The 27,380-nt window shown below is 43.4% G+C and overlaps 1 protein-coding gene and 1 pseudogene across 1 annotated transcript; one reads left to right on the forward strand and one right to left on the reverse strand.

Moving 5' to 3' along the window:
• The first annotated feature begins 9,252 nt into the window (after positions 1-9,252).
• LOC114913192 (uncharacterized) lies at positions 9,253-10,246 on the forward strand. Its single transcript, XM_029261857.2, has one exon. The coding sequence runs from the start codon at positions 9,350-9,352 to the stop codon at positions 10,088-10,090; it is 741 nt and encodes a 246-aa protein (XP_029117690.2). The 5' UTR covers positions 9,253-9,349; the 3' UTR covers positions 10,091-10,246.
• A 9,590-nt stretch (positions 10,247-19,836) lies between these two features.
• Positions 19,837-24,180, reverse strand: LOC140856131 (serine/threonine-protein phosphatase 7 long form homolog; annotated as a pseudogene).
• Between the last annotated feature and the right edge of the window lie 3,200 nt (positions 24,181-27,380).

The raw sequence follows: 27,380 nt of genomic DNA on the forward strand, positions 1-27,380 counted from the left end.
TTAGGTGTTCCTTCTTCTTCATTTTTCTTCTGCCGCATTCCACCTGTTTGGTTCCCCACGAACCTTTCATCTCTTATTTCTCTCGATTTTTTTGGGATTTTTAGGGTTTTTGCTTGAAATATCTTCTAGCACCTCCGCCTCTAGCGGTTTCAGGAGTTCGTCTGCCTCAGTCCCTCAAAACCCTCGTACCGTAGATGAACCAATAACTAGGGCAAGACCTCGTCCGATTTTTACGCCGGACGCCATTCCCTGTTCTCTGACTCCAGACGAACTCCTACTGATAAGGGTTCAGTATGGAGTTCTTTCGGAGTACGATCTGGAGCTTCCTGACCCAGCCGATCGGGCTAGGACCCCCCCACCTGGCCGTTTCTGTCTGTACCAGGAGGCCTTCCGTGCTGGACTCCGGCTCCCGCTTCCGTCCTTCGTCGTCGCTCTTTTCTGTTTTCTAGACATTTCTTTAGCTTCAGTCGTGCCGAACTCCTTTAGATTTTTGATAGGGTTCCTCTCCCTTTGCCACATAGTCGAAGTTCAGCCATCCTTTCTTTTGTTTAGGTATTTTTACACCTTCAAGCGCCACCCCTCGACAAAGAACTGATGGTACTTCTCCCCCCAGTTCGGTAAGAAGGGGTTGCTGAAAGGTGCTCCCTCTTCTATCCATAACTAGAAGGGGAAGTACCTCTATGTCCAATGTCCGATCTTGAGGCTGGGATTGCCCCCTTGGGGCTCCTTGAGGGACTCCGTCCGTCGGGCTCCCAGCCTGGGGGAGGATGACCTTTAAGCCGCCCAGAAACTTCTTAGTTATCCAACTCCTTCCCTTCCCCACCTTCTGAAGGAGCAATTCCTGTTCAGCATCGGCCTGAGTCCCCTGGATCCTGCGAGTATTCCATCTTTCCTTTTCTTCTTCTTTTCTTCTTCTCTTCTTCTTCTCCCTTTTTTTTTTTAACCATGCATCACTTCTTCCTTTTTTCACTCCGTTACTGATCTCTTTTTTTTCTCTCTCTTTTTTTTTTTTTTAAGAATGGACGCTGAAGTAGTACGGATGCTTGCCAGAGGCCTCAAGGTTCACAAAAGAAAAGGCGCTGCGGCCTCCGGGTCGGCAAAGAAGGCCAGAACGGAGGAGACGAGCTCGGCCACTCCTGCCCAGGCGGCCCTCACTGTCGATGTTCCTTCAGACGCCGAGCCCCCAGTTCTTCGAGCCTCTTCGAGGAGTTCCCCCATCGAGGCTCCCACTCTGGGGGCCTGCTCCAAGGAGGCGCCAGGGGTTGAGAGGGAGAGGAGAAAGAAGACGGTGGCCCGCAGGGTCAGCGGTCGTTGAGCTGCCATCGAAGAATCCTATGGCTCTGAGGAAAAGCCGGTGGAGAATCCCTTTAATGACAGAGACCTGATAAAGTGACTGATCGACGGGTGCGTCTTGCCTGAAGTCGTCCAGAGGATCATCTGTGCCGATCCCGAACAGCGGGTTTGGGACTCTCTGGGGTCCTTTCTCGAGGTAAGCAGATTTACTTTCCTCCTTCCCCTCGCTCCTTCATTCAATTAACTTCTCGACTTTCATTTTGGCTTTCTGGCTGCCCTTACAGATCGGGCACCAGCTTCTCACCAACATCGAGGTGATGAACAAGGCAAGGAAGGATGCTATCCAGGCAGAGAAAGGTCGCCGGGCCGAGGCCGCCCGCCTCAAGGAAAAGGCTGCCGAGGTAGCCAGCCTCCAAAAGGCACTTGAGGAAGAAAAGTAGACCTCGGAGGAGATGGTGAGGAAGGCGGAGACCGAGGTCGCAAATTTGATGGAGCAGATTTTGGCCCTTATCTCGGAGGCCAGGGGCCAAGCGGTGGAGGAGTTCAAGGCCTCCGCCGAAATAAGGGACCTAAACGTCAAGTTCGGCCAAGATGCATTCATCAAAGGATTCGAGCTCTGCCAAGAGAAGATGGTCAAAAAAATTTTCGAGCTCGACTTCAGCTTCTTGGATGAGGCGTCTGAAGATGAGGCCGGGCCCTCTCCAACTGCCACTGCCACCGCAGCCCCCCTTCCAAGAACACCGAGCTTCCCAACCCCTGCTTCGGAGGTCTGAGACCTCTGACTTTGTATTTCTCTTTCACTGCGATTTTTTCTTTTCCTTTTGTCTTTAAGAAACATTCAATCAATAAAATTGGGCTCCTCTTTATGGGGGACTTCTCTTCTCTTTTCTTTTTTCTTTCTGCAATGAGCCGCGCCTTGACGCTTTTGTCTCTCGATGGTAGTATCCTGCCGAAGTGCTTCTCTTGCCACAGGGAGTTTCGCTGAAGTCCATGATCCGACATCTGAGGAAGAAAGTTCATCATTTAACAAAAAAATCGAAGGAGATGGAGGACGAACTTTGCAGGCTGAGGGAGAGCCACTCAGAGGCCACTGCGGAGGCCACCCACTTTCGAAACCTCCACGTGAAAGGGATCATGGATTACAGCCAGAGGAAGGCGAACTTCGAGAAGGAGCTCGAGGAACATAAGAAGCGCACCAGCGACCGATCCTGGGCTCAGGCTTCCAAGATCAGCTCTCTTGAAGTGGAGCTGTCGGCTGCATGGGAGAAGATCAGCCAGCTGGAAGGAAGCTCGTCCTGGCTTTCGACTCGGGCTGACTACGACCGAGAATGGTCGAAGAAGTTCTCCGACCTTCAGCAACAGCTCCAGGACGCCGAGTCGAACTACAATGCATACCGGGCCGGCTGGTGCAAGCAGGTGGATGACTACAGGAGGAAGCTCAGGATGGCGACCGATGAGGTTGCCCACCTTCAAAGGCAGTTATCTGAAGGAGTCCAGTTCGTCTCTATTCGGGACCCCAACGAACTCCGATCCCTGAGAGGAACCATAGGAGAGCTATCCGTCGCCCTTGATGAGGGAAAGATCGAGCTGCAGCAGTTGAAGATCCAGCTGGCATACAAGCAGCAGGCGGTCAAGGATGTGGAGGCGGAGTCCGAGGTCCTGAGAAAAAAGCTCTGAGAGTCAGAGAATGAAAGCCAACGATTTCATCGGATGTATTTAGAGATGCTGATAAGGAAGAAAGAATTGAAAGAAGAAGTCGAAAGCTTAAGGCACTCCCTGATGAGGGTTGAAATCGAAAGTTCGAAGTCGGAAGAGGCCGAGCTCCCTTAGGGCTCTTTTTGCTTTCCGTCCTTCTATATGTCCCCTTTTTCTGTTCTTGTCATTTTTCTTTTTTTGACCTTCTGGGCTCTGTAAAGTATATTTTGCTAATGACATGAAAAGGAAATCTTTCATTACCTTATTCATTCTTGTATTAGGTCATCGTTACCGAATTTATTTTGTCTTTTGACTTGTTCGACGTCGACATCGTTTGAAGGTTCCTAGCCATTGTCGTGTTGATTTGCCTTTTCGTTCATGACCATAGGTCTCTCTTTCTCTTTCTTCTTCTTTTTTCTTTTTCAGCCGTTTGAGTTGCCTTGAGGAAGTCGATCTGTCCTTGGCCTGTGTTGAGTTCCCTCTTAGAGACTGAGGGTTTTTTAATGGGGGGTCTCCTTCTTCATTGAGGCGAGGTGCTTTGTGTCTTTGGTATAATTTGGCTTCCATTTTTCACTGGTGTAGCCCGTCGCTTTTCCTTCGCATCTCCCTCTTTTTAAGTAATAGTTCTCCCCAACTCTTTACGGGGTCGCGGGAGCGTAGAGGGGCCGTCGAAAAGGTTCTCTTTTTTTCTTATCAGGTCTTGAACGATCGGATCTTAGTTGGCGTCAGGACGAGGTTCTCCTCCTATTCCTGATGCAGTCGATTTCAGCTCAAGTTAGGATGAGGTTCTCCTCCTATTCCTAACAGGACTGTGGGGGCACATATGGGCGTTGTAGGGCCTCTCCCCCCATCCGGTCTAAAAGTAACCGGGCCTTCGACTTTGCTCATGTTAGGGCGAGGTTCTCCTCCTGTCCCTAGCATGGCTGTGGGGGCATATAAGGGCGTTGTAGGGCCTCTCCCCCATCCGGTCTAGAAGTAATCGGGCCTTCGACTTTGCTCATGTTAGGGTGAGATTCTCCTCCTGTCCCTAACATGACTGTGGGGGCACATAAGGGCGTTATAGGGCCTCTCCCCCCATCCAATCTATGGAGAATCGGACCTTCGACTTTGCTCATGTTAGGGCGAGATTCTCCTCCTGTCCCTAACATGGCTGTGGGGGCACATAAGGGTGTTGTAGGACCTCTCCCCCCATCCGGTCTAAGGAGAACCGGGCCTTCGACTTTGCTCATGTTAGGACGAGGTTCTCCTCCTGTCCCTAACATGGCTGTAGGGGCACATAAGGGCCGTTATATGGGCCTCTCCCCCCATCCGATCTAAGGAGAACCGGACCTTCGACTTTGCTCATGTTAGGGTGAGGTTCCCCTCCTGTCCCTAACATGGCTGTGGGGGCACATAAGGGCCGTTATATGGGCCTCTCCCCCCATCCGATCTAAGGAGAACCGGACCTTTGACTTGGCTCATGTTAGGACGAGGTTCCCCTCCTATTCCTAACATGGCTATGGGGGCACATAAGGGCCGTTATATGGGCCTCTCCCCCTGTCCGGTCTAAAAATAACCGGACTTTCAACTTTGCTCATGTTAGGACGAGGTTCTCCTCCTGTTCCTAACATGGCTTTGTTTTTGTTGTCTGAAGGGGTTATCCCCTGTCGTTACGAGTCCATGCCGAAAGGGAAAGATATGCGAATCTGAAAGGAATCTTGATTTAAAGCAAAGTCATTAGTAATACATTTATAGGTTTTTCAAATCTTATGGTCGTAGAAGGTCTGCACCCCGTCAAGGTCCTCCAGAGATGGAGTTGATGATCTCGATTGGAGGCCGATCTCCGGATTGCTCTTCCCTCCTCGGCGGCTCAGGTTGCGGTAGGGCCCTTGGCCGATCCTCTCTACCCTCAGGCCGACGTCGAATGAACATGTCGAGCCGACCTCGTCTGATGAGCTCCTCGATCTCATCTCGGAGTTGAATGCATTCCTCTGTGTCGTGGCCGTGGTCGCAATGGTAGAGGCAGAATTTGTTAGGATTGCACTTTCTGGGGTGTATGCGCATCCTTTCCGGCCTTGGGAGCTGCTCCCTGACCTCCATCAGGACCTGGGTTTTCGATGCATTGAGGGGGGCATAGCTGCGGAATCTTCCTGGGGGAGAGCCCCGCAGAACTCTACGATCCGGGCTTCTCTGCCTGCGAGCTCGGGGAGGAGTCCGGGCACGCTTGTGCCCGGGGGGAGTCCGAGAATGTGGCCGAGCTTCACTCGGCCCTCTTTCAACTGCGGGCCTGTTGGAGTCGCCCGCCTGCCACTCCTTCGCGGCCTCCTCATCCTTCAGCTTGAAGGCTTCCTCCACTCGGGCATATCCTTCGGCCCGAGCCAGCAGATCGGCAAAGTCTCTGGGATACTTCTTTTCCTGGGAGAAGAGGAGGTCATTCTTTTGGAGGCCGCTCTTTAAGGCGGCCATTGCAACCGATTGGTCTAGGTTTCGGACCTCCAGGGCAGCGGCATTGAAGCGGTTGATGTAAGCTCGGATGGATTCTCCTTCCTTTTGCTTGATGTTAATGAGAAACTCCAAACCTCGCCAGGGACGCCGGCTGCTGACGAAATGAGCCACGAACTGGTGACTCATCTGGTCAAAGAAGAAGATTGTACCTGGCTTCAGCATCGAGTACCAGTTCCTTGCTGCTCCCTTCAAGGTAGATGGAAAAGCTCGACACAAGATGGCGTCTGGCGCGCCATGGAGCAGCATCATGGTTCGGAAGGCCTCCAGATGGTCGACCGGATCCGAGGTCCCGTCGTAGCTCTCGAATTGGGAGAGCTTGAAGTTTGGCGGGATTGGTTCCTGCATGATCATTTGAGAGAAAGGAGGGTCAGTATAGATGTCCTCACCGTAAGCAGTGGGAGCATGACGGAGCTCTTCGATCCGTCGGTTCATCTCCTGGAATCTCTGATCCAGGAGGTCCTCTCGATTGCGGGCCTCGAGGGTCTTCTAGTAGAGCGGAGGCAGGGACTCTCCGGGGGTTGAATCATGATCAGATGGAGGACTCTCTGCCTTCTGTTTTTCTTTTCTGGGAAAGACAGGGCGGCTGGCCCATGTGGCCCACCCGATCGTTGGATTCTGGAACTCCGACGATGCTCTTTCCAGCCGCACCGATGCCTGTGGCTGCTGCGGCTGCATGGCCTGCACTGCTTCGGTGAGGCCTCTGACCTGTTGAACCAGCAGGTCAAACTGCTTCATGCCGACTACCGCCGTCGGAGGAAGAGGAGTCTGGGAAACCGGAGATGAGGTCGGGGCTTGCGGAGGCCGTAGACCGCCTGATGGATGCCCTTCGGGGAGGCATCAGGCGGAGATCGGGCAGGCAACTGGAGAAGGAGATGTCGGAGAAGATGATCGGAGGTGGTCCCATTGAGCGCTCCTTTAAGAACAAGGGTACTGCGAAGACACAGTGCCCTTCTTCTAGCGCCAATCCTGTTGGTGCAAAAATCTACCAGCATCGGAGAAGCTGGAGTCGAGGGAGTCACGGTCGCCGTCGGGACCTGCAAAGAAAGTCTAAACCGGAGTTGAGGGTGCTCCGGCAAGGCCCTCCGACGCTCAAGTCAATTCTCTGCCTCAACAAGAATGGAGTGCTCGAACGAAAATTTTAGCAGAGTTTTGAGATAGAGATTAGAGCTTAGAGAATAACGTATCTGGGGGTCCCCCTTTTATAGGCGGAGGGCGTAACAGATTGATAGCGACGTCTGTAACCGCCTAGTAGTGGGCCGTTCGGGGCCATGAGGAGTTTGTTATGGAGAGTAGTGGAGTGGAGTCGTGGCCATCACCGTGGCCTGCCACATGGAGCCTGTTGTGTAGAGTGGAGTGATGTCCGTTGTCGTGACTTGCCAGAGCATGATAGAGCCGCGTGGGATCTGTTATCGAAAGTGGAGCAGAGTCGTGGCCATTACTGTGGCCTGCCAGGGAGTCCAGGCCCGTCGGTCGAAGCTCGGTTGGGGTGTCTGGTGGAGAGGGGTAGCTCTCCGTCTAAGAGGAGCTCGGATGTTGCTGGCGAGCCTTCTACCATTGGGCGCCTTGGGCACTAGTACTGCAGGCGAAGGTCATCTGCTGTAGAAGCTCAGTCAGGGGCTTTTCGTGGATGAGGTTCGGTTTCATGCAGAATCTGGCAGAAGATCGACTGGCAGTGGATGTCGGATGGCGCTGGAGAGATTCACCTGCTGGAGGGGTCCGGCTGCTGGAGCCTGTGTATCGTAGGAGTTCGTCCGAAATCTGTCCGCTACAGAAGTTCGATCGGAGTCTGATTTCCGTAGAAGTCCGGATGGGGATTGTTTGCTGAGGAAGCTCGGCCAAAGCCTGCCTGCAATAGAAGTTCGGAAGGAATTCGTTCACAATAGAAGCTCAGGTGGAGGCTTACAGTAGAAATCCGACGTGGACCGCTCGTAGTAGAAATTTAAAGTAGACCGCTTGTAGTGGTAGCTCGGAGTAGATCGCTTGTAGTAGAAGCTTGGAGTAGATCGCTTGTGGTAGGGGCTCGGAGCCCGGCCCTTGTTAGAATTCGGATGAGGTCTACCTGCAATAGGAGCTCAGGACTGAAGTCTGGCTCCCGTAGGAGCTCGGACGAAGTCTACCTGCAAAAAGAGTTCGGGGGGGAAGTCCGGCTCCCATAGGAGCTCGGACGAAGTCTACCTGCAGTAGGAGTTCGGGGAAGAAGTCCGGCTCCCGTAGGAGCTCGGACGAAGTCTACCTGCAGTAGGAGTTCGGGGAAGAAGTCCGGCTCCCGTAGGAGCTCGGATGAAGTCTACCCGCAGTAGGAGTTCGGAGAAGAAGTCCGGCTCCCGTAGGAGCTCAGATGAAATCCAGAAGGCGGTCGACCGCCATAGAAACTTGGATGGAGTCCGTCCGTCATGGAGATCTGCTGTTGGGAAAGTTCGGCCACTGACGAACAGATGAAGTTCTGGAAGAAATTCAGATTGGAGTCGATCGAATCCTGTTGGAAAAGATCTGGAAGAGGTCTGGAGAACAGTTGACCCTTGTAGGAGGTCGGCCGATGGTAGAATCCAGAGAGCACTTGGGGCAGCCCGATAGACGACCGAAGAAGCTTATCGCTGGAGAAGCCCGGGAGATGCGGCAGGAGTTCGTCCGTCGGGGGAATCCGGTCGACACTGGTGGAAGAAGCTGTAGGAGTTTATCCGTAGGTAGTACTTGGGAACATTATGGAAGCTCGGCCACCGGAGAGGTTCGGAAAGATGTCGCCCAAGGTCGGATGCCGGCAGAGTCCCGGGAGGGTCACTCCTGATACGAACTTTGGCTGGGGGGTATTTTATACCCAACAACTCCCATTCCAACCGTTTGGTTGGGAGGAGTCTCATTCCGATTTTGATTCTGGTGTGGAATGGGAATGGCTCAATCTATATAGAACTCAATCCTTATTCTCCTCCATGGATTCAAATTTTCATTCTAATTCTGATTTCGATTCCGATTCCGGTCATGAACCAAACATTTTGGGGGATTTGGCCATTCTGATTCCAAGCCATTCCGATTCCTATTTTCATTTTAATTTTGGTTGCAAACCAAACACCCCCTTACTGAAGTCTATTCTTCTTTAGCTTATGCAATGGAACCTGATACCATCGCTCAACCTATCGCCCAAATTGGTCCCAATTGCACCGTTGGCTTAAGATTTTCTTGAACTATCGATCCAATCCAGGATTGGAATAGGAACTCTACTATAATTCGAATCAGCACCCGCCCTCAAAATTCTACTGTTGGTTTAATTAAGCCCACTAAATTCTGGTAGATCTGTCAAAATGGGTCAGGGCCCATGAGCCAGCTCATTTGGCCCTAAAAATGGATCGGATCGGATTGAGAAATTCTGATCCATTTATGAAAGTGAGCTTTTTGGCCGGGCCTCTGTAGCCCATGAGCTGAATTGGGTTAGGACTAGATCAGCCCGTGGGCTAGCCCATATCCGATTAGGGGAATAGGTGATCACTTGGTTATAAATTTAGTTTTTATTTGGTCTTGAAAACTCTATTGCTACTTGATTTCTTATTACTCGTTGAATGTTGAGTTTTAATTTTCTCCATGGTGACTCCAGGATAAGGGGAGAAAGCTATGAAAGTGACTACAGAATAGACTGGCTCGGTTGTAAAAAAAAAAAAAGAAGTGGGCTAGCCTGGTCCTAACCAACAGCCCACGTGGGTGAGGGCTGGACTGAGATTTTATGGTCTATTTTAACAATTAGGCTGAGCCTGGCCCGGCCCATGTAATCACAGCCCATGTGGGCAGTTCGGAAGCCTTTGCTTGTTGACGGAGAACAGCAAGTCAAGAAACAGACAGAGAACGGAGACTCAGAAGAGTTTGGTCGAGAAGGGAGAGAGTGATAGCCATGGCGATGTCTGAGAGCCACATTCTGGGGGATACCGTGGTCCACTGGGATGTTCGTAGAGTGCTCGATCCACAAGTCCAACCCCAAGTTGTCGTCCGGATTCGCTTCACCGGCTTTGACAGTTCGGCCAACAGGATCTCCATCCTCTCGGCGATGACCCATTGCTTCCGTCTGGGCCAGACCCCGTTATCCAGGGCTCTCCCAATGATCGTCCACTTCGTAGTAGCCCAAATCCATGGCGTCCATGCGCCAAGCTGCCGGTTCTGCAGTGACCTGCGACGCAGCTTCTCCTCCCTATTTTCAGCGCAGTTGATGGCTGGATCGGTGCTTGAGCTGCTCGTCCACATAGGCCACCTCCTCAGACCCGGTGAGTCAAATGAAGATGTCGAAATCTTGCTTGACTGGATGCTGGAGAATCCTCCGGAGCAAGAGGAAGAGATGGCTGGGGCAGCGTATGATTTTGACCATGCTGAGGGTGTTGATCTCAGCCATGGTGAATATGGCGGTATGCCGGCCAGCAGGTCTGTTATTGAGGGGCTGCAGCGTTCACCATATGGTCGAGGAGACGGGGTTCGGGAGGAGGAGTGCGTGATATGTTTGGAGAAATTTGATGCCAGGGCGGAGGTGAGCAAGATACCCTGCTCGCACGCCTTTCACAGTCGGTGCATCATCCAGTGGCTAGAGGTGAGCAACCTCTGTCCTATTTGCAGATCCCAGATGCCCACAGCCAGCTCCAACTGATAGGACCAGCATAGTTGATGTGTTTGTTCTGTATTTGCTTTCTTGTTTTGTTTGATATCTTATCTTCGTAATTGCACGCATTGATCACTGTGTAAATACATGCTCCAGTGATTTATCCTTTAATTGATTAGGGAAGAGTTCTGTTGCTTTCTTTCAGTTTGCTGAGTAATCCTCTGCTGTCTTAGGTTCAATTGAGCTCCATGTAATGGATATGGTAGTTGTCCTGCTGAAAATAAGATGGGCATACTTTGGGAAACTATGAGGAAAGAAGTCCTAAGATTGATAGTCGATAGGTTCTTGCCAGCAGGAGGATGAACAACAACTCACTTAAACATGACTTTGGCTGAAACCAAAACCGGCTGGGCCAGGGAAAGTATTCTGATTCAGCAGGGCTAGGCAGAGCTCTGGCTCTGGTTCTGACCCTTGTCAAAATTTTCACTGAAAATGCTGATTATGACAGTCATATCTCAGGAAGACGTACCCGATCAAGGCCATATTCCAGGAGGATGCCGTTTCTGCTGTTTCTCTATGTTTCTTTGTCATGCTTTAGGACAAAGCAGACTATGTTCTGCCAGATTTCTTCTCCTCTTCATAAACAACTACTGCATTGCTACATATCCAGCCTCTATAGTTTTCGTTGTTGGTTGTGTGTTATATCCTCCTGGTGTCTCACTACTTTTTGTTCATTGAAATATTACTATGAATCAGTACCAGTTTCCACTGCCATTTGTTTTTCATCAATTGGTGTTCGACATTGATGGCTGTTCATGTTATACTCTTCTCGAATGTTCTCTGGTTGCTTTTGGTCCTGGCCACGCTCACTGGGCCATTGCCACTTTGTGTTGCCTACTTTCCTTCAAGAAATGCAATTGCACTTTTATCACTCTCTATCTTTTATCCTATTTCTCTACAGCTGATGCATGGTTTCATAGTTGTCTTCTTTTATCACTTATTGGTTGTATGTTTCTAAGGATGTCGATTTTTGTGTACTTTTGTATGTTTTTGTTCCACTTACCCTTTGAGTTCCAGCTGACGTATTCACTTTATATGTGCAACTTTACCTTATGCTTAATGGAAGAATCAGTTCCTTGTTTTCCCAGAAAAAGAAAAAAATGCTGGAAAAGAAGTTGAAATGAACCGTCTTGACTAATACCATAGGAGGAAATGTGAATTTAGTGTTCTCTTTCAATGAAAAACTTGTTTCCTGAAATATTTTACCAGGATGTATCATCAAATAAATGTTAGTTCCATTTGATTACAGTATATTCAACTTCTGTAAGAGTCTGAACAAAATACAAAATATTATAAGTTATTTAAGCAAACTAAGAAACTCAACCTGACCCATGCATACACTCGTACACACTGTGGGAACTTAATAGGAATTACTATATTTTGTGGATTCAAGAAACCAACTCACTCTAAATAGTGGGGAAAAATGTTGATGGAAATAGTATAAGCAAGTTTGGTTACTTAATGCACCTCTGCACACACACACACACACACACACACATGCACACACGCTGTCCTCCATCTGCTCCTAGTACTCCTGCATGCGACCCTGATTTTCTTTCAAATCAATCTTACCGTTGATGCCTGAAGTTGTATCTTCTGGTGCCAACTGCTGTATTGTCTGACTTGAATAATTACAATCTCAGTAACAGAGTTATACAACTAGCTTAAAACCTGGTTCGAATTTTTCCTAAAAATTGTTAAAACTTCTTTCAAATTTCAGTAATTTTATGTCTGGCCACCCTATACGCATGAAAAACTGAACTGGTGAATGAGAAAAACTTAAGTTACAGATGGCCTGTTGCCATAAATATAGACTTATCTGCTGAAAGGAAGTAAGACATGAAACATACAGATGGCTGTAGATCTAGATGTTAGCAGTGACATATATAAGGTATGTCAAGTGAACCGTAATCTGCCATTCTGTTTTCAGCTATGAAGTATATATGTAAAATATGCTGACCACTTCTGTCATTGGATACGTAAAGCACCGGCTAGTTTCCGATGTACAATTTTTTCAGAAATGTGGTGCTGACTTACTTGTACCAAACTTTGCGGGATTGTACTTTGTTCAATTTTGTTAATGACATATCAAATTTACTGTATCAAAGTTGGCATCAGATGAGTTTAACTTTAGAAGTCTTTGTATAAAGATTCATGTTATTTTAACAACTATCTATCAAGCTATAATTTCTGCTGAAATTGGTGCCATATTTCTGCCCAAGGCAAATTTAGTCTAAAATGCAAATGGGAGACTTGTTACGACCCATAAGGCCGGTTGCTGGGTAGAGATATAAATTGTACTGGCCACAGTTTACGCTTATCCAACCAGCAAGTAGTCCTTAAAAATTCAAGAGAGTCCAAGACTGAAGAGGAGGGGGTAGGTGAGCACAGAGAAGATGATAACTTTAGATATGTTCATTGCCAATGCACAAACAGACCAAAAAGCCTAATGATAAACAGGAAATTGCATTCTAGAATTTATAAAATAAAAAATAAATATATGTAATTTTGTGTTTCGTGGAAAAAAAAATCAAGAAATTTTTTCTCTGTTTAGTAGACTTGATAAACTTTGAAGAACTATAAATAAAACTCGCAAGTTTTACTTCCAAAATCTAACGGGCTTCACTTTTAGACTGCTGCACTTGTTGCAGAGAGTGGCTGCTGTAAAAACCAAATGCCGTATCATGGTTGCAAACATTTTACAATCCTGATTTTGGGCCAGGTATTGCTAGATGGAATTGAAATACGATGGTTCCAGCTGAGGTGGTTGAGGCAGCATGTGGTTCTGGTGAGTCAAGAACCATCCCTGTTGAATGAGACGATGCAATCTAATATTGCTTATGGAAAGGAAGAAGAGCTACCAAAGGCCCACGAGTTCATCCGTGGTGTGGTTCTACCCTTTAACTACTATTTCGTAAAATAATACCAACTAATTATATTTCTCAATAAATTTCTCTCTTTTTACTCTATTTGAAAATACCTGCCCATCAAACAATGAGGTCTATTAACTCCCGGTTCTCTTAATAGTGAAAAGTAAACTGCAGGTTTATGACATGTTAGTCGAAGAGCAAGCAATGTAGTTATTTGGTGGGAAGAAACAGTACGTTGCGATTGCACGTGCCGTAGTGAGGGATCCCAAAATTTTGCTACTAGATGAGGCAACCAGTGTGTTTGCTGCTGAATCTGAATGAATTGTTTAAGATGCATTGGATCGAGCCATGGTTAATCGAACCACAATTGTTGTAGCCCAATCGGTTGTCTACAATAAAAGGTGCTGATATGTTTGCCGTCGCTAAAATTGGAGCGATCATAGAGGAAGGAAAGCATGAAACGCTGATTAATATCGAGGATGGGGTTTACAGCTCCTTGGTAGCAGTTCACTCAAAAGTCTCTCATAGCGTATGGTTTACCCTCGATCTTGAAGATATCCTGCTTAGACGGTAGAGAGCTCTTCGTATCTACAGTGCAAGGATTGTAATGCCACGATTTACAGAGGATTCTTCCTCTCTAGAAAGAAAGATGTACCGTGGAACCTTCTACATCTTTGTAAACGCGCTTGTACAGTTTATACCCGAACCCCTTATTAGTGATTACTATAGGTGTGTTCTTGTAAGTTGTACTCGTTACACTGGAGCAGATCTAGAATAAGAAGCTCCAGGTGTTTTAGAGAGAAACCCCTTTCTTTCTCCTAGTCTTGCCTCTTTGAGAAGATCATCCTCTTGTTCTTTCTTTTTTGATCGTCACCTGTAGCTATCCTTCCCCTCCTCTTCTTCTCCCATCGTGGCCGTGGCAGCCGCTATAACTTGTCCTTATTCCATTCAACGCCAGTGCCTTCTCCATCCCTAACTTCAAAATATCCGTCGTTGCTATTAACTGGAGCACGGCCATGATAGCTCGCTGTCTGTAGCCTCAATGATGGTTTATAGATGGGTCCACATTTTCGGCCACCACATCGCCGAGGGCCTCTAATGGGCGTCGCTGATCTAGGCTCTTGTCTTCGACAAGGATGGTCCCCCGATGCTGCACCATCATCACCGCAAGGTGGAGGGGGGTGGGTAGTGCTGGAGATGCGGCGGCGGTTATGGTGTTCGGGGCATCTCTCAATCAGAAATTGGAAATTAGGGCTCCAATCAGATCCTTCTCCTCTCCTTCCTCTTCGTTCCTTGCCATCAATTTTATAAGTTCGGGCCGGGCTTGGGTAGGGGTGTGGCCCGGCCTAACCTGGCCCATTCCCAGCCCTATTCATTGTATCCTTTGGTCTTCCTTTCAAAACAGATGATGTATTGAATGATCTAGTTTGGAAGGCAAAGAAGGTTGGCTCTTGGACCATACGCAGCTAACGAAGACTGAATTCTTTGTTTCATGCCCCGAAAGGCAAACAGTTCAAGGTCTGATGGTAGAAGGGCATGTCCAAGAAGATGGATTGACACTCACTGGGAACCACTAGAACCTTTACAATGGGGGAGTGCAGCACAAGCTCAAACTCAAAGTATATACCACACTACTTTACTTGCCTCTTCTTTGTTGGTCTATAGATGCTGTAGCATTGATTATCATCCGATTTGGTGTCCCACATTGGGCTAGCGAAACAAGTCCTAGGTGGGAAGACCTGCAAGGATTCGACCTAGTCTTTTCCTACGAAAAATTTGAAGACATACCAGAGAAGTTTGAGGTAATTGTCGGGTCCTATACCAACTTAGTTGAAATCAAGATCAACCATGTGGTGGAGCATTCGCCAAGCTTCAACGACGACTCCTCTGCCTCCCATGGAGACCAAGATGATGAAAGATCTGATAACTAGGAGTTCTGGATTTTTTTATCGATTTACTATTAATTTTAAAATAATTTATGAAAATAATATTATTCAAAAAATATTTATGAGAGTATTGTCCGAAAAAAATGTCGCTCTATGATAGGGTGAATTTAGGTGCCACCTAGCCCACCCTCACGTCATGTCGGAGAGGGATGAGTCAGCGAGTCAGCCAAGAGAAAATCGCGGGTTGGAAGGGCGACTTATGAGCCACCCTATTAAAAGACGACTCACAAAGCCGCCCTTCTACAAGGCGATTGACAAAATCGCCCTACTATATGGCGACTTTATGTTTACACAAGTTAAAGTGTTTTAAGATGCCCGTGACCCGTGACCTAATAGGAGTATTTTAGGGTGCCCGTGATCCAACAAGGTAGTTAGATTACAGTGAATCTTGCCTTCCCGGCGTGTGGCATGTGGCACCTCCAATGATCATCTTGGACTCATTATGATCTATAAATCCTTCCACTGACTTCACAAAAATAGTTGAACTAGGGGCACCTAAATCAGTCATACTTTCTAGTTAGTGGGTCAACCCCAATCATTAACTAATCTAACCAAAACATGATTCACCATGTTGGCCAGAGATAGGTGGGAGGAAGTCATAAAAGGCTTTATTTTTCCTTTATAAATCATGAATTTTCATAAACCTCTCATCTCAATTCATCCATTTCACTCAGTTGCAACATTCGATTGGAACCAGCTTGTTTCATTGATTGTCTAATATACTTTGCTTTGTCTTCAAGTTTTATCAGAACATGTTTTTTTATAGGGTTCTTATAATGCATCATCTAATCAACTGCCTAATAGTCTTTTACAATTTTTCATCTGCAAAATTGAGTCGACTCGTCATGATACTCGAGTCGACTCATCATGGTGAGTCGGCACAACACAAACCTATAGACCTATAGACCTATGAGTCATCAGCAAACGAGCCGATCTAGTCTAGACTTCAACAACGACTCACCTTCAACAACGACTCGCCAAGTACTCAAGTCGACCTAAAGAAGAATCAAATCGACTCCACAGCCATACCAGTCACACTATTTCATGCAAATAGTACTTAGGGTTTTGGATCTTCTTGTCCGTATGCCTGAGCAGATGCCCGTGACCCAACAAGCACCCGTGACCCAACAGGACAGATGTTGGTCAAGAATTGAACTTAGATCAAATAGAAGGAGCTAATTTGAAGATCTGAACTAGACGATCAAGATTGATCAAATAGAAGGAGCTGATTTGATCTTGATCCAAAATTTGCCCACGAAAAAGAGAGAAGGCGCATGTAGGCACCTACATTCCTGATGTAGGCACCTACATCCTGATGTAGGCACCTACATCAGGGTGTAGGCCCCTACACTGATGTAGGTGCCTACATCAGGGATGTAGGCATCTACATCCCTTATCTAGGTGCCTACATGAGGGATGTAGGCGCCTACATTCATGGTTTCAATGTAGGCGCCTACATTTATTAGTTCGTTCCATCACTTTTATATTTATTGAACTTAGGGCACCGAGTTCTGAATATCGATTTCATCTTCTTTTCCTTTCCCTTTCATTGCTCTCAAAATCCCTAGCTTCCATTTTCACTCACACTTTAAATCTCAAACTAAAAATCTTCTTTCCATCTTCGGCCAACCTATGGCTCCAAAGATGCGTGTTCCCCAATGCCAAAAAGCAACCAGAAATGAAAGTAGAAATGAAAGCAGAAGGGGAAGAGGAGACCAGCTTCATCTTCGAGATCACCTACCAGAAGTGAAAGCAGAAGGAGAAGAGGAGCAAGCGAAGCACTATCTTCATCACCTCCTTCGAGATCACCTCCTCCAAGAACTCCAGTAAGTGATAAAAATATTCTCTCAGGTCGTATTGTTGATATAATTTTTTTTAGATTCAGATGGATTCAAGATTGAAAACTTGACTAGAGCTATAGGATGAAAATTCATCTGCACAGCTGAAGCACCAATATTTATGAAGTTAGTTAGAGAATTTTGTGAGAATATTTCATTTGAAAAGATACCGTATCATCTTCAGTAAAAAAAAAAAAATTATTTTGATGATGAAATACTAGGATAAATTTTAAAACTTCCAACCATAGGTGACCTACGGGATAGTAAAAAAAATAGAAGTGTAAGAATAGAAACTGTTCTTAGGATAGAGGATCATGATCAATTTCACAAAATTTATGGTGATACTTAAATATTGAAATGAGACTCCTCCATATCATTGTTTGCTAGATTATACAACTTAGAGTAGGAGGATTTGATATTGTAATAGAGAGGGACTTAGCAATTATGTATCATGTAGTCCAATGCATCCCACTCAATCTTTCAAGAATGATCATCAAAGCTATGCAAGAAGCGGTAGGTAGAGCATAAACATCCCTACCTTATGCTATGATTTTAACCCATATTTTTAAATATTATGGAGTAAGAATTCAGGATGAATAATCAACAAAATTAGGCAGAGGTAGCAAAATCAATGAAGCAGTCCTCCACAGAATGTATTGGTTTAAAACTGATGATGGTGAGTGGAGTAGAAAGGATAAAAGCAGAGAACATGAGGAAGCTGAGGAAGAATGTCCTCAATTTAATAGAAGCGAAGCAGGACCTTCCAGATATAGATCTACGGAGCCTGTTGATTAAGTGAGGATGACTTCGGATATAGTCAATGCAATCGCTCAGGAGGTTGCATCTATTCTTTATTTCTCATCTTTAGGAGAGAATACTACACGTATGCATCCTAGCGGCAAATATAATTCTTCGTTCGAGCAAAAATTGAATAATTTTATTTCAACGGTGTAAGACATAAGACAGGACATTCATAATTTGATCTGTCATATAGAAGAATTAGAAAGATGTTCGCCTCATATAGATATGTAACATCAGCTAGACGAGGTTATCTACACTCTTAGAGTGCTCCAGACTACATCAAAAGAGAATCAGGTGAGATAGAAAGATAAAATATTTTTTCTATTGGATTGGCTACAGTTTTGTAGAACATTATCTAGACTACATCAAAAGAGAATCAGGTGAGATAGAAAGATAAAATATTTTTTCTACTGGATTGGCTACAGTTTTGTAGAACATTATCCGAATTAGCCAACGGATGAATATTCTTGTTTCAAATCTTTCAGATCAATCCAATCAGCCTCCTTCTAGTTAGCCTACTTTCAATCAGTCTTCTCTTACTCAGCCTCCTCCTAGTCAGTCATCCTCCTCTAGACCATCCTCATCTAGACCATCTTCATCTGCACATCACTATCATCCTGCTATCCAGTCTGATCCTAAAGATTAGACTATATCGGATTTTATATGTTGTGTGTTGTGATAATGTAATATTTTAGTTTTATATGTTGTGTGTTGGGATAATGTAGCACCATATTTCCTTGAATATAGAATGGTTTATATATTGGTTTATATATTGAATTGTTGTGTATGTATCAAAGGATGAAAGAATGATGGTTTAAGCTCACTTGTACAACCCTGAACACTATGATTTGCTATTAGATTTTATGTATCTATTATGAAGTTCAGACAACTAATGTTGTATGGAGCCAGTGCCAAAAATAATGTTCTTAGTGCCATATGTAGTATAATATATGACATTATTTTACTGTTTTATGTGGTGAGTTGGGTGATGTAGTATTTTTTGATTTTATATAGTATATTGTGATGATGGTTTTATGTGTTGTATGGTGTGAATGTAACAATTTTTGTTTTAAGCTATAAATATGGATCAGTTCTTGAATGTAGCAGTTTTTGTTTTATCAAACAGAGTGGTTCTTGAATGATTGATTTGGTTTATATAGCATCTGATTTGCTCTGTTAGATTTTGTACATGATTATATTTACTTCATGCCATGCCAAAGTAATATTTACTCCATGCCAATGTAGGTCTGTGCCAAATCAGTATTATATCAATTTGTTATTATATGATATTAGTTTACTGGTTACATTATAATAATATAATAAATATCATATTATAATATTATATCAATATTTTATATTAATATAATATAATATATATTATATAATAATATAGTATAATATATTATATTATTATATTATTATAATATTTTAAAAATATTGGACAATCCTAAATAATCAATAATTAATTTTTTTGCAACTAGCATTGTAACATGTGCTTTCAGATAAAAAATCTTATAACATTAATTTTAAATAATAGTTGATTATAAAATTATTTTAGCAAAAAATAAATACAAATATCACAACTATCGAGAGCTGTATATATCCAAATACTGAGGCCTCCTATGCGTCCGTCTCTCGTAAACATGTCTCATCTTTGGCCGCTAATGTGATGGCTCAGGTGCGGTATCGATCGGTGGAGAGGGAGGTAGAGGCTCACTCACTCTCTGTGATAGAGATGCATCGTCTACGAAGAGGTCAAAGTTCGAGAAGCTAGGATATGAGATGTGCTGGGCATATGAAGAGGTACTCGAATCCATTGATGGTACAGTCTGAAATTTTCTATCCTTTAAGACAACTCGCATAGTATCAATAAGGCCATCCATAATATTCGTAAGTGCTCAATCTTTGCATCCAACAGTGATCGAATGAAATCCGCTCCTTATCATATGATATAGCGATGTGATCTTCTGAAACTGTAAAAAAAATAAATATTATTCATAAGTATATTAATAACAACATAATAAAATGAGATAAAAATAAAATGTACTTACCATAATATCCATCATACCACCCGAAGCACGGAACCTCATCTCGGGATGCTCACTCATCAATGGCAAGATGAATCATCTAGTGATGCTCTTATACCACAGCAGATATGGATCATAATAATCCATCATAAAAAGCATGGGTGGATTAGCCATAATCAAATCCTCCCATCACTTTTATGCGTTAATATACTACCGATGCTCTCGAACCTAGTCATGGTGATGTCGTCCTCATCAATTCAAACAGTGAAGAGCATCTCGAGTGTCACATGGTGGGGGGATGTCCTGGTGCATGTCAAACTGTCGCATCACGCGCTCCGAACAATAAATCTCTACGATGTTAAAGCAAATGAGAGGTGCACGTGTCCTCCATACATACTGATCTGATCGGCATATCTCGGACAATGCGGTCAATATATCTAGTATGTAAGGCACCCACAATATTTGATCATCGCACTGCTGATCTAATTGATCCCTATAATATATAACTGTGTGCGATATCGGATTTCTAGCACCAGTCAGTCGAGTCCTCCACCTGTCCAAAATAAAATCACTATATTATTATATGAAAATATGTAGTCATTTATCATGTAAAATCAGTGCTACTAATTACATACCTGCATCTTAGTGGATCAACCCAATCATGCTGTACGCCACCAAATGGACCGTCAAAATCAGCATCATCCACATGGAACGAGACATGTTCTGCTACATCACCTCCCACTATCGACTGGTTGGCTCCTAGTCTGGGAAGCACCTGATCTGATCGTCCAACATGTAAATGCTCCCAGACCCAAAGCATAAGCAACACTAATGGCCCTGCTATCTCACGTGCACCTGGTCTACTGGCCCTACAGAGCTCGCGATTCAAGAAGGCTAAGGTAGCGCTGCCCCAACTCAACTGCCCACATACATCGAGATCACGTAGCAGTGGTAAGTGTAATAACTGCACATGAAAACTGGACTTATCGATGAATAGATGCCCACCAATAAGACAAAGAATAAATATCCATGAATGCCTCCGTACGGTCTCATCATTTGCATCATCTGAAAAGTGGTGGAATGTATCATGAAGCAAGTGAAATCTCAATGAAGATCCTGACAATATCGTCTCTGGCGGTCTAATCCCAAGCAACTCCTCACAGAGATCCGATCAAATGATCTACGTAGTATCAGTGATAGCAGGTCCATGCACTCGTAATCTAAAGAGAACAGCAATGTCCTGCAACGTGATCGTCGTCTCTCCAATACGGAGATGAAAAGTGTGAGTCTCCTGACACTATTGCTCTACCATGGCTGTAATGAGGGCCCAATCTAGCTATATGTCACAAATTCTAAAAACTCCATAAAAACCAACCACATGAAGATACTCTACAATCCTCTGATGTGGCCGTCAGGCGCGCATCATAGTAGAGCCTATATGTCTGCAGCACAGGGGCTCCATATCCTCTCTAGAATATATACTATCACTACGGTGTCGAGTCTGGAGATAGAGCATGGTAGGATCAATCAGCCTCGGATGCATGTCGGAGTCTGAACAAGCCATGTCGGAGATGCAAAATGTAAAGACAAGTATAAGACAAAGATAATAAGAACATTAAATAGTCAATATTAACAATATGATCATTTTGTATATTTTTTCAAACATTTACATGATATGATTACATAATCAAAATAGTTTAAAAAAAATACAAGCATTACATAAATATAGACCATATGAAAAGTAGAGATAAATCAGTACCATTGGGGACATCTACGTCGATTATGCCCTCTCTCCTTGTATAATCCACACCGCATAATATTTTGATGCTCCATTGCATCCATATCATTTGAAATCCTCTTTGACTGTGGACATCCCTTTTCTTGTCTTCTTGTGGATGGATGCAATATCAGTCTCGATGCAGTCCACTCAGACTAATAATGCAGACTCTCTAAAGGATGGAAGGTAAATGCATATGACTGCTCATAATGTGCAATAGTATAACAGTCATCAACGAACTACTTCCAATCTAAGCTCTAGCTGGCACAAACAGCAAACAAGTGCGAGCATGGATAATGCAGTAACTGCCATTTTCTACACGTGCATGTGCGTGCCCCTAAGTCGATTGTCTGTGTATAATCAGGTTCATCGAGACTGTAATGCCTTCGCCTTAATTGAATCTCATACAAACCTGGTTGGTTATTGTACTTAATCACATAATGCTCCCTAGACTTCAATTGTCGTGCATTTAACTTTCGTCTAATCTTATCTGTGAATATTCTATCGGCCTTCCTTCTTCGTGCTGTAATTGCGGATCTGACACTGAACCACTTCGACAAACATTCGAAGGAAAGACGAATAAGAGCAGTAATGAGCAATGAGCGAGCCCCCTTCAACACCTTATTAAAGCTTTCAGATAGATTAATATTTATTATTCCATACCTACATCCACCTGTATCATGCACCAATGCCCATTTACTTAGATCATCAAGTGGATATGTTTTTAGATATTGAAAGTAGTTGGGTCATGTTCTCTCAATATATTGCATGCTTCGATCAAACTTTCAGGGTTGATTTTGCTTTACAGTTTGATGGAAATAAGCTAAAAATGCATCATGGAATCGACCATTTAAGTTAACCTCAATATGTCGAAGACATAATCTATGATATCCATATAGTACTATCCATCCAACAGATTGATCTGAAATAGCAGCTAATATTCTTTTATGCCGATCTGAAATTATGCCAATCTCCATATGATTATATGCCACATAATAGCGCAAACGCCAAAAAAATCATGACCAACTACTATGGTTCCCGCCTTCACAAATGGCAAATGCTAGAGGATAGATACTTCTATTTTTATTTCTTCCCACAGCTATTATAAGAGTACCCTTATATCGATCGTACAGATGCATTGCATCGATACTAATCAGTAGGTGACAAAATTAGAAGCCCTGAATACATAGACTAAATGCCCAAAAAACTCGATGGAACATCTCTGTATTTGCATCTGTTGTAGAAAATTTTGCAAAATCTACCATGATCCCCTCATTGGCATGATGAACTGCAGCTACCCAAGAACCCAATACATTATAAGACTCTATCCAATCTCCAAACAGCTTGCCCATAATAATTTGTTTAGTTATTCATGTCTTTCTGTAAGATACCTCTTACTGCCATGCATCACGTACATAAGCCTGATAGGCTAATATGGATATGGATATCTCTGCTCTAACTGATCCTCTAATGATATCGGTAATCATGCGTGCATCAAGCTGTGGATGATCTCGCATCACATCTGTATTCAAGCATGTGTGTGGCCCTTTATATATCGTAATTTTTCATTGCTATGTCTTGATCCGAAGGAATGCACAGAGATGCCAACTACAAATATCAGACTATTTACACATGATGCTCCATTTAACTCTATCTGACTTGATGACTTTGAAAGGATGGTGGGTGCGAATGGTATATTATTTCATGACATGTTAGACTTGTTCTTTCGACCCAAATACCATTCCTTTTCTTAACTCTTCATTCCCACCAAATAATGGATGTTCTGGCAAACCTTCATAGGATGCAGCCTCATCATCGGATGCATCAACTAGTTTGAATTCAAGAACAAGGGATGCCTCATGTGGTGAGTGGTGCGTAGTCGTTGATAGCACCAAAAATAACTCTACTCACTACGTAGGTAGGATGAGTCGAGATCGTATCCTCAGGAACCTTGGACTAAGTTGAGATTGCAAAATAAAAGAAAGAATCATTGTTTTTGATTTAAAAAATAAATTATCTTAAAATTACTGTAATAAGAAAATAAAGAGCTCGGGAGTTTTGAATTAATTTTGTACTAGCAGAGTTGTATCTCTTTTTTTTAATTAAATTGATGCGATTAATCTTAGAAAAAATACCTATCTTTCCTCAGCACGCCCTGTGCCCGTAGATCACGGTGCGTCTCCGAAAAGTACTAGGTAAACAACTCTTCTTTCCTCGGCACGCTCCGTATCCGTAGATCACGGCGCGTCTCCGAAAAGTAAAAATTGTTCCTAATATTAATCTAACAGGAAAGCATAAATAAAAGCATATGAAAGAGAGCAAATAAAGAACTCATGATAATTTAAATAAAAAGCATAATCTTTATTGCATATAAAGAAATACAAGAAAGTTTAGAACAATAAACCCGCTCTGTGTCGTTACAAAGTTCCTTCTCCACTCCCGAGACTGCTAGCCTAGCTGCTCATGAAGTAGTCCCTTTTTTTTCCTCTATGCAAGGCTCTAGAAGAATTTCTGGGATGATCCTCAAATAGAAGTACAAGAGCCTTTTTATAGGTGTTAGGAGGGAGGAGTTTTACATGATTTTCCGATATGGGACTAAAGAAAAAAATACTAAAGACCGTGCGTCCGAATGCCGCACCCGCGTTCTGCCCGCCTGCACGTTGTCCGCGTTCTGCCCGCGCTGCGCGTCGCCTGCGCGTCTGCTGCCGCGATCCATGCCCACTGTGCCGCTCGCCGCTGTGCCGCTCGCGCCCACTGTGCCGCTCGCGCCCGTGCCCGCGCTCGCCCGTGCTGTGCCGCTTGCGCCCGCAATGCCGCATTCACGAGGAAAGCACCCATGAAACAAATTACAAAAGTTTCTCAATTACAAAAAGAAACTTTTGTTTCTTTAAAATGACGCCTATATCCTTTTGGATTCCTTGCATAGTATCTTCATTTTCTATAATACCGTATGCATCCTTCTTTTATTTTAATTTCATTTTAAGTCTAATTTTCTTCAAACTTGAGTCTTTTTGATCTGCGAATCGGACTCTTTGTATCGGCGATCACCTTTCCTGTAAAACATAAAAAGAAACATCAAATTCTTAATAAATAAAATAAATTAAATATAATTTTTTACTTTAAAATACTTAAATTAAGTGTTTATCACACCCCCCAACTTGAATTTTGCTCGTCCTCGAGTAAAATAGATATATCAGTATTGTGTACCGACTTGATTTTGAATAAAAAGTTAGGTTAGGCATCCCAAAAGGTAGGTGATACTTGGTCAGACCATTAAAGAGATACTTCATTAGATTATCAATTTGACCCAATTAGTGGCTGAGTATTAACTAAAGAAATTTCAAAAGCTTTTCTTTCACCAACTCCCCACTTTACTCTTTAAATCCTCTAACTTAATAGGAAAGAGATTTATTATCTTCTTATAATTTAGTCCCCTTAATATATATATATATATATATATTTTTTTTTTTTTAACATTGCCTACCTTTTTACGCGAACCACAACGCTTAGGCGAAAGGGCCCGGTTACTCAGTAGGAAACCAATGTTGTTTTTCTTTCTTTCTTTTTTTTTTTAAGTAAATTTTAAGGAGAATTTTTGCATACCTCGACTTTTTCATCCAATTTCTCATGAAGCAGATTCTTTATTGAGATCAGTAAGAAGAGGGTTGTAGAATCACTCCTAAAATTTGATCTAGTCTAAACCCTACCATTCATTGGGTTTTCTTAATAATTTATTCCTCAGTATCTCTAAAATTATCTTGACCATTAATCATTCATTGTTTAGGATGCCTAATTGACTCTTAATCAAAATAAAATTTGGATACACAAAACTAATTATTTCTGACCATACTCAAGGATTTGATTAATTTTCTCCCCCCACAACTTAATCTACATTGTCCTCAATGGAGTAGGAAAGCAAAGAAAATAAAAGGAGAGAGTGCACCTGGGATAATTTTACTTCGAAAGTTGAAGATAGCTTCATTGATTAATAGGCTCTTGTTCTAAATTCCTGCAGCTGCGGTAAAGTAAAAAAAATATGAAATCATTGGGTTGCCTCCCAACAAGCACTAAGTTTTACGTCTTCAGCCAGACTGAATTGAGTAGTATGGCGGTTTTGGATCCACTAAATCAATAGATTCAATTAATTCTCCATCACTAATTTCATCTATGTAAGGTTTCAATCGCTGACCGTTCACTTAAAAGTGTTTTCCTGTTTAGGATTTTTGAGTTCTATAGCTCCATGAGGAAATACCTGAGTTACAATGAAAGGTCCGTCCCAACGTGAGCGAAGTTTTTCAGGAAACAGACGCAACCTAAAATTGAAGAGCCAAACTTTTTGATTGGGCTCGAATATTTTTCGTGCAATAAATTTATCGTGGTATGCTTTAGTTCGAGCCTTATAAATTCTGGCACTCTCATACGCTTCATTGCGTAGCTCTTCAAGTTCATTTAGTTGCAGTCTCCTATTGGAACCTGCATTTTTCATATCAAAGTTAAATTGCCATATGGCCCAAAATGCACGATGTTCCAATTCCACCGGCAGATGACAAGCTTTTTCGAATACAAGTCAATAAGGAGACATTCCTATGGGTGTTTTAAAAGCAGTACGGTAAGCCCATAATGCATCATCCAAGCGTGCTGACCAGTCTTTTCTATCGGATCTTACCATTTTTTCAAGAATATGCTTGATCTCTCTATTGGAGACCTCAACTTGACCACTTGTCTGGGGGTGATAAGGTGTGGCAACTTTATGAGTTATTCTGTACTTTTTCATTAGCATGTCGAAGTGCTTATTCGTGAAGTGTGTACCCCCATCGCTAATTATGGCTCTTGGATATCCAAATCGACTAAAGATGTTATGCTGAATGAACTTGATCACGACTTTGTGATCATTGGTTCGGGTTGCCATAGCCTCTATCCATTTTGATACGTAGTCCACTGCTACCAAAATATACTCGAATCCAAATGAGGAGGGAAAGGGTCCCATGAAATCAATTCCCCAAACATCAAAAATTTCTACAACAAGAATAGGGGACAGGGGCATCATATCTTTTCTCGAAATATTTCCTGTTTGCTGGCATCGCAAGCAATTACGGCCAAATTCATATGCATCTTTGAATAGTGTCGGCCAATAAAATCCACTCTGCAACACCTTTGCTGCAGTTTTTCTTCCATTAAAATGTCCCCCACATGCTAACGAGTGGCAGAAAGTAAGAATACCTTGGACTTCACACTCGGGGACAACGTCGGATTACTTGATCTGGGCAATATTTGAATAATTCTGGTTCTTCCCAGAAATAGTACTTTACTTGGGAGAAAAATCTATTTTTCTCTTGTTGGGTCCAGTGAGATGGGATTTGTCCCACTGCCAAGTAATTGACTATATGAGCGAACCAGGGAAGATCAGTGGAAGAGATTGAAAAGAGTTGTTCATCCGAAAATCTATCTTTAATCCTTTCTTTATTGTGTTCTACCAGAATCCTAGAAATATGATCTGCTACCAAGTTTTCGAAGCCCTTTTTGTCTAAAATTTCTAAATCAAATTCTTGTAATAGAAGGATCCATCTAATCAGCCTAGGTTTTGTATCTTTTTTGGATAGCAGATGTTTCAGTGCTGCATGATCGGAGTATACTAGGATCTTGGAGCCCAAAAGGTATGATCTAAATTTATCTAGGGCAAACACAACAGCAAGTAACTCCTTTTCAGTCGTGGTGTAATTCAATTGAGCACCTGAAAGAGTTTTACTTGCATAATAAATTACATGCGGTTCTCGATTAAATCTTTGCCCAAGGACTGCCCCTATAGCATAATCAGAAGCATCACACATGATTTCAAACACGAATAGCTAACTTTTGCAAATTAGGTGCACAACTTCCATATGTGACCCACCATTCATCTAGATACAAAATATTATATTTGTTAAAATAGAATACAATTGAAAAAATTTTATATCAATGAAAATATAAGGATATAACTAAGGAACAAGCTTATCTGGAGCTAAGCGACTTCGATAATTTA

The sequence above is a fragment of the Elaeis guineensis genome, chromosome 1 (assembly GCF_000442705.2).
Source record: "Elaeis guineensis isolate ETL-2024a chromosome 1, EG11, whole genome shotgun sequence".
Classification (NCBI taxonomy): domain Eukaryota; kingdom Viridiplantae; phylum Streptophyta; class Magnoliopsida; order Arecales; family Arecaceae; genus Elaeis; species Elaeis guineensis.

What these genes read in the sequence shown, in the direction of transcription:
- LOC114913192 (XM_029261857.2), top strand. Translation starts at nt 9,350, where the DNA reads ATGGCGATGTCTGAGAGCCACATTCTGGGGGATACCGTGGTCCACTGG.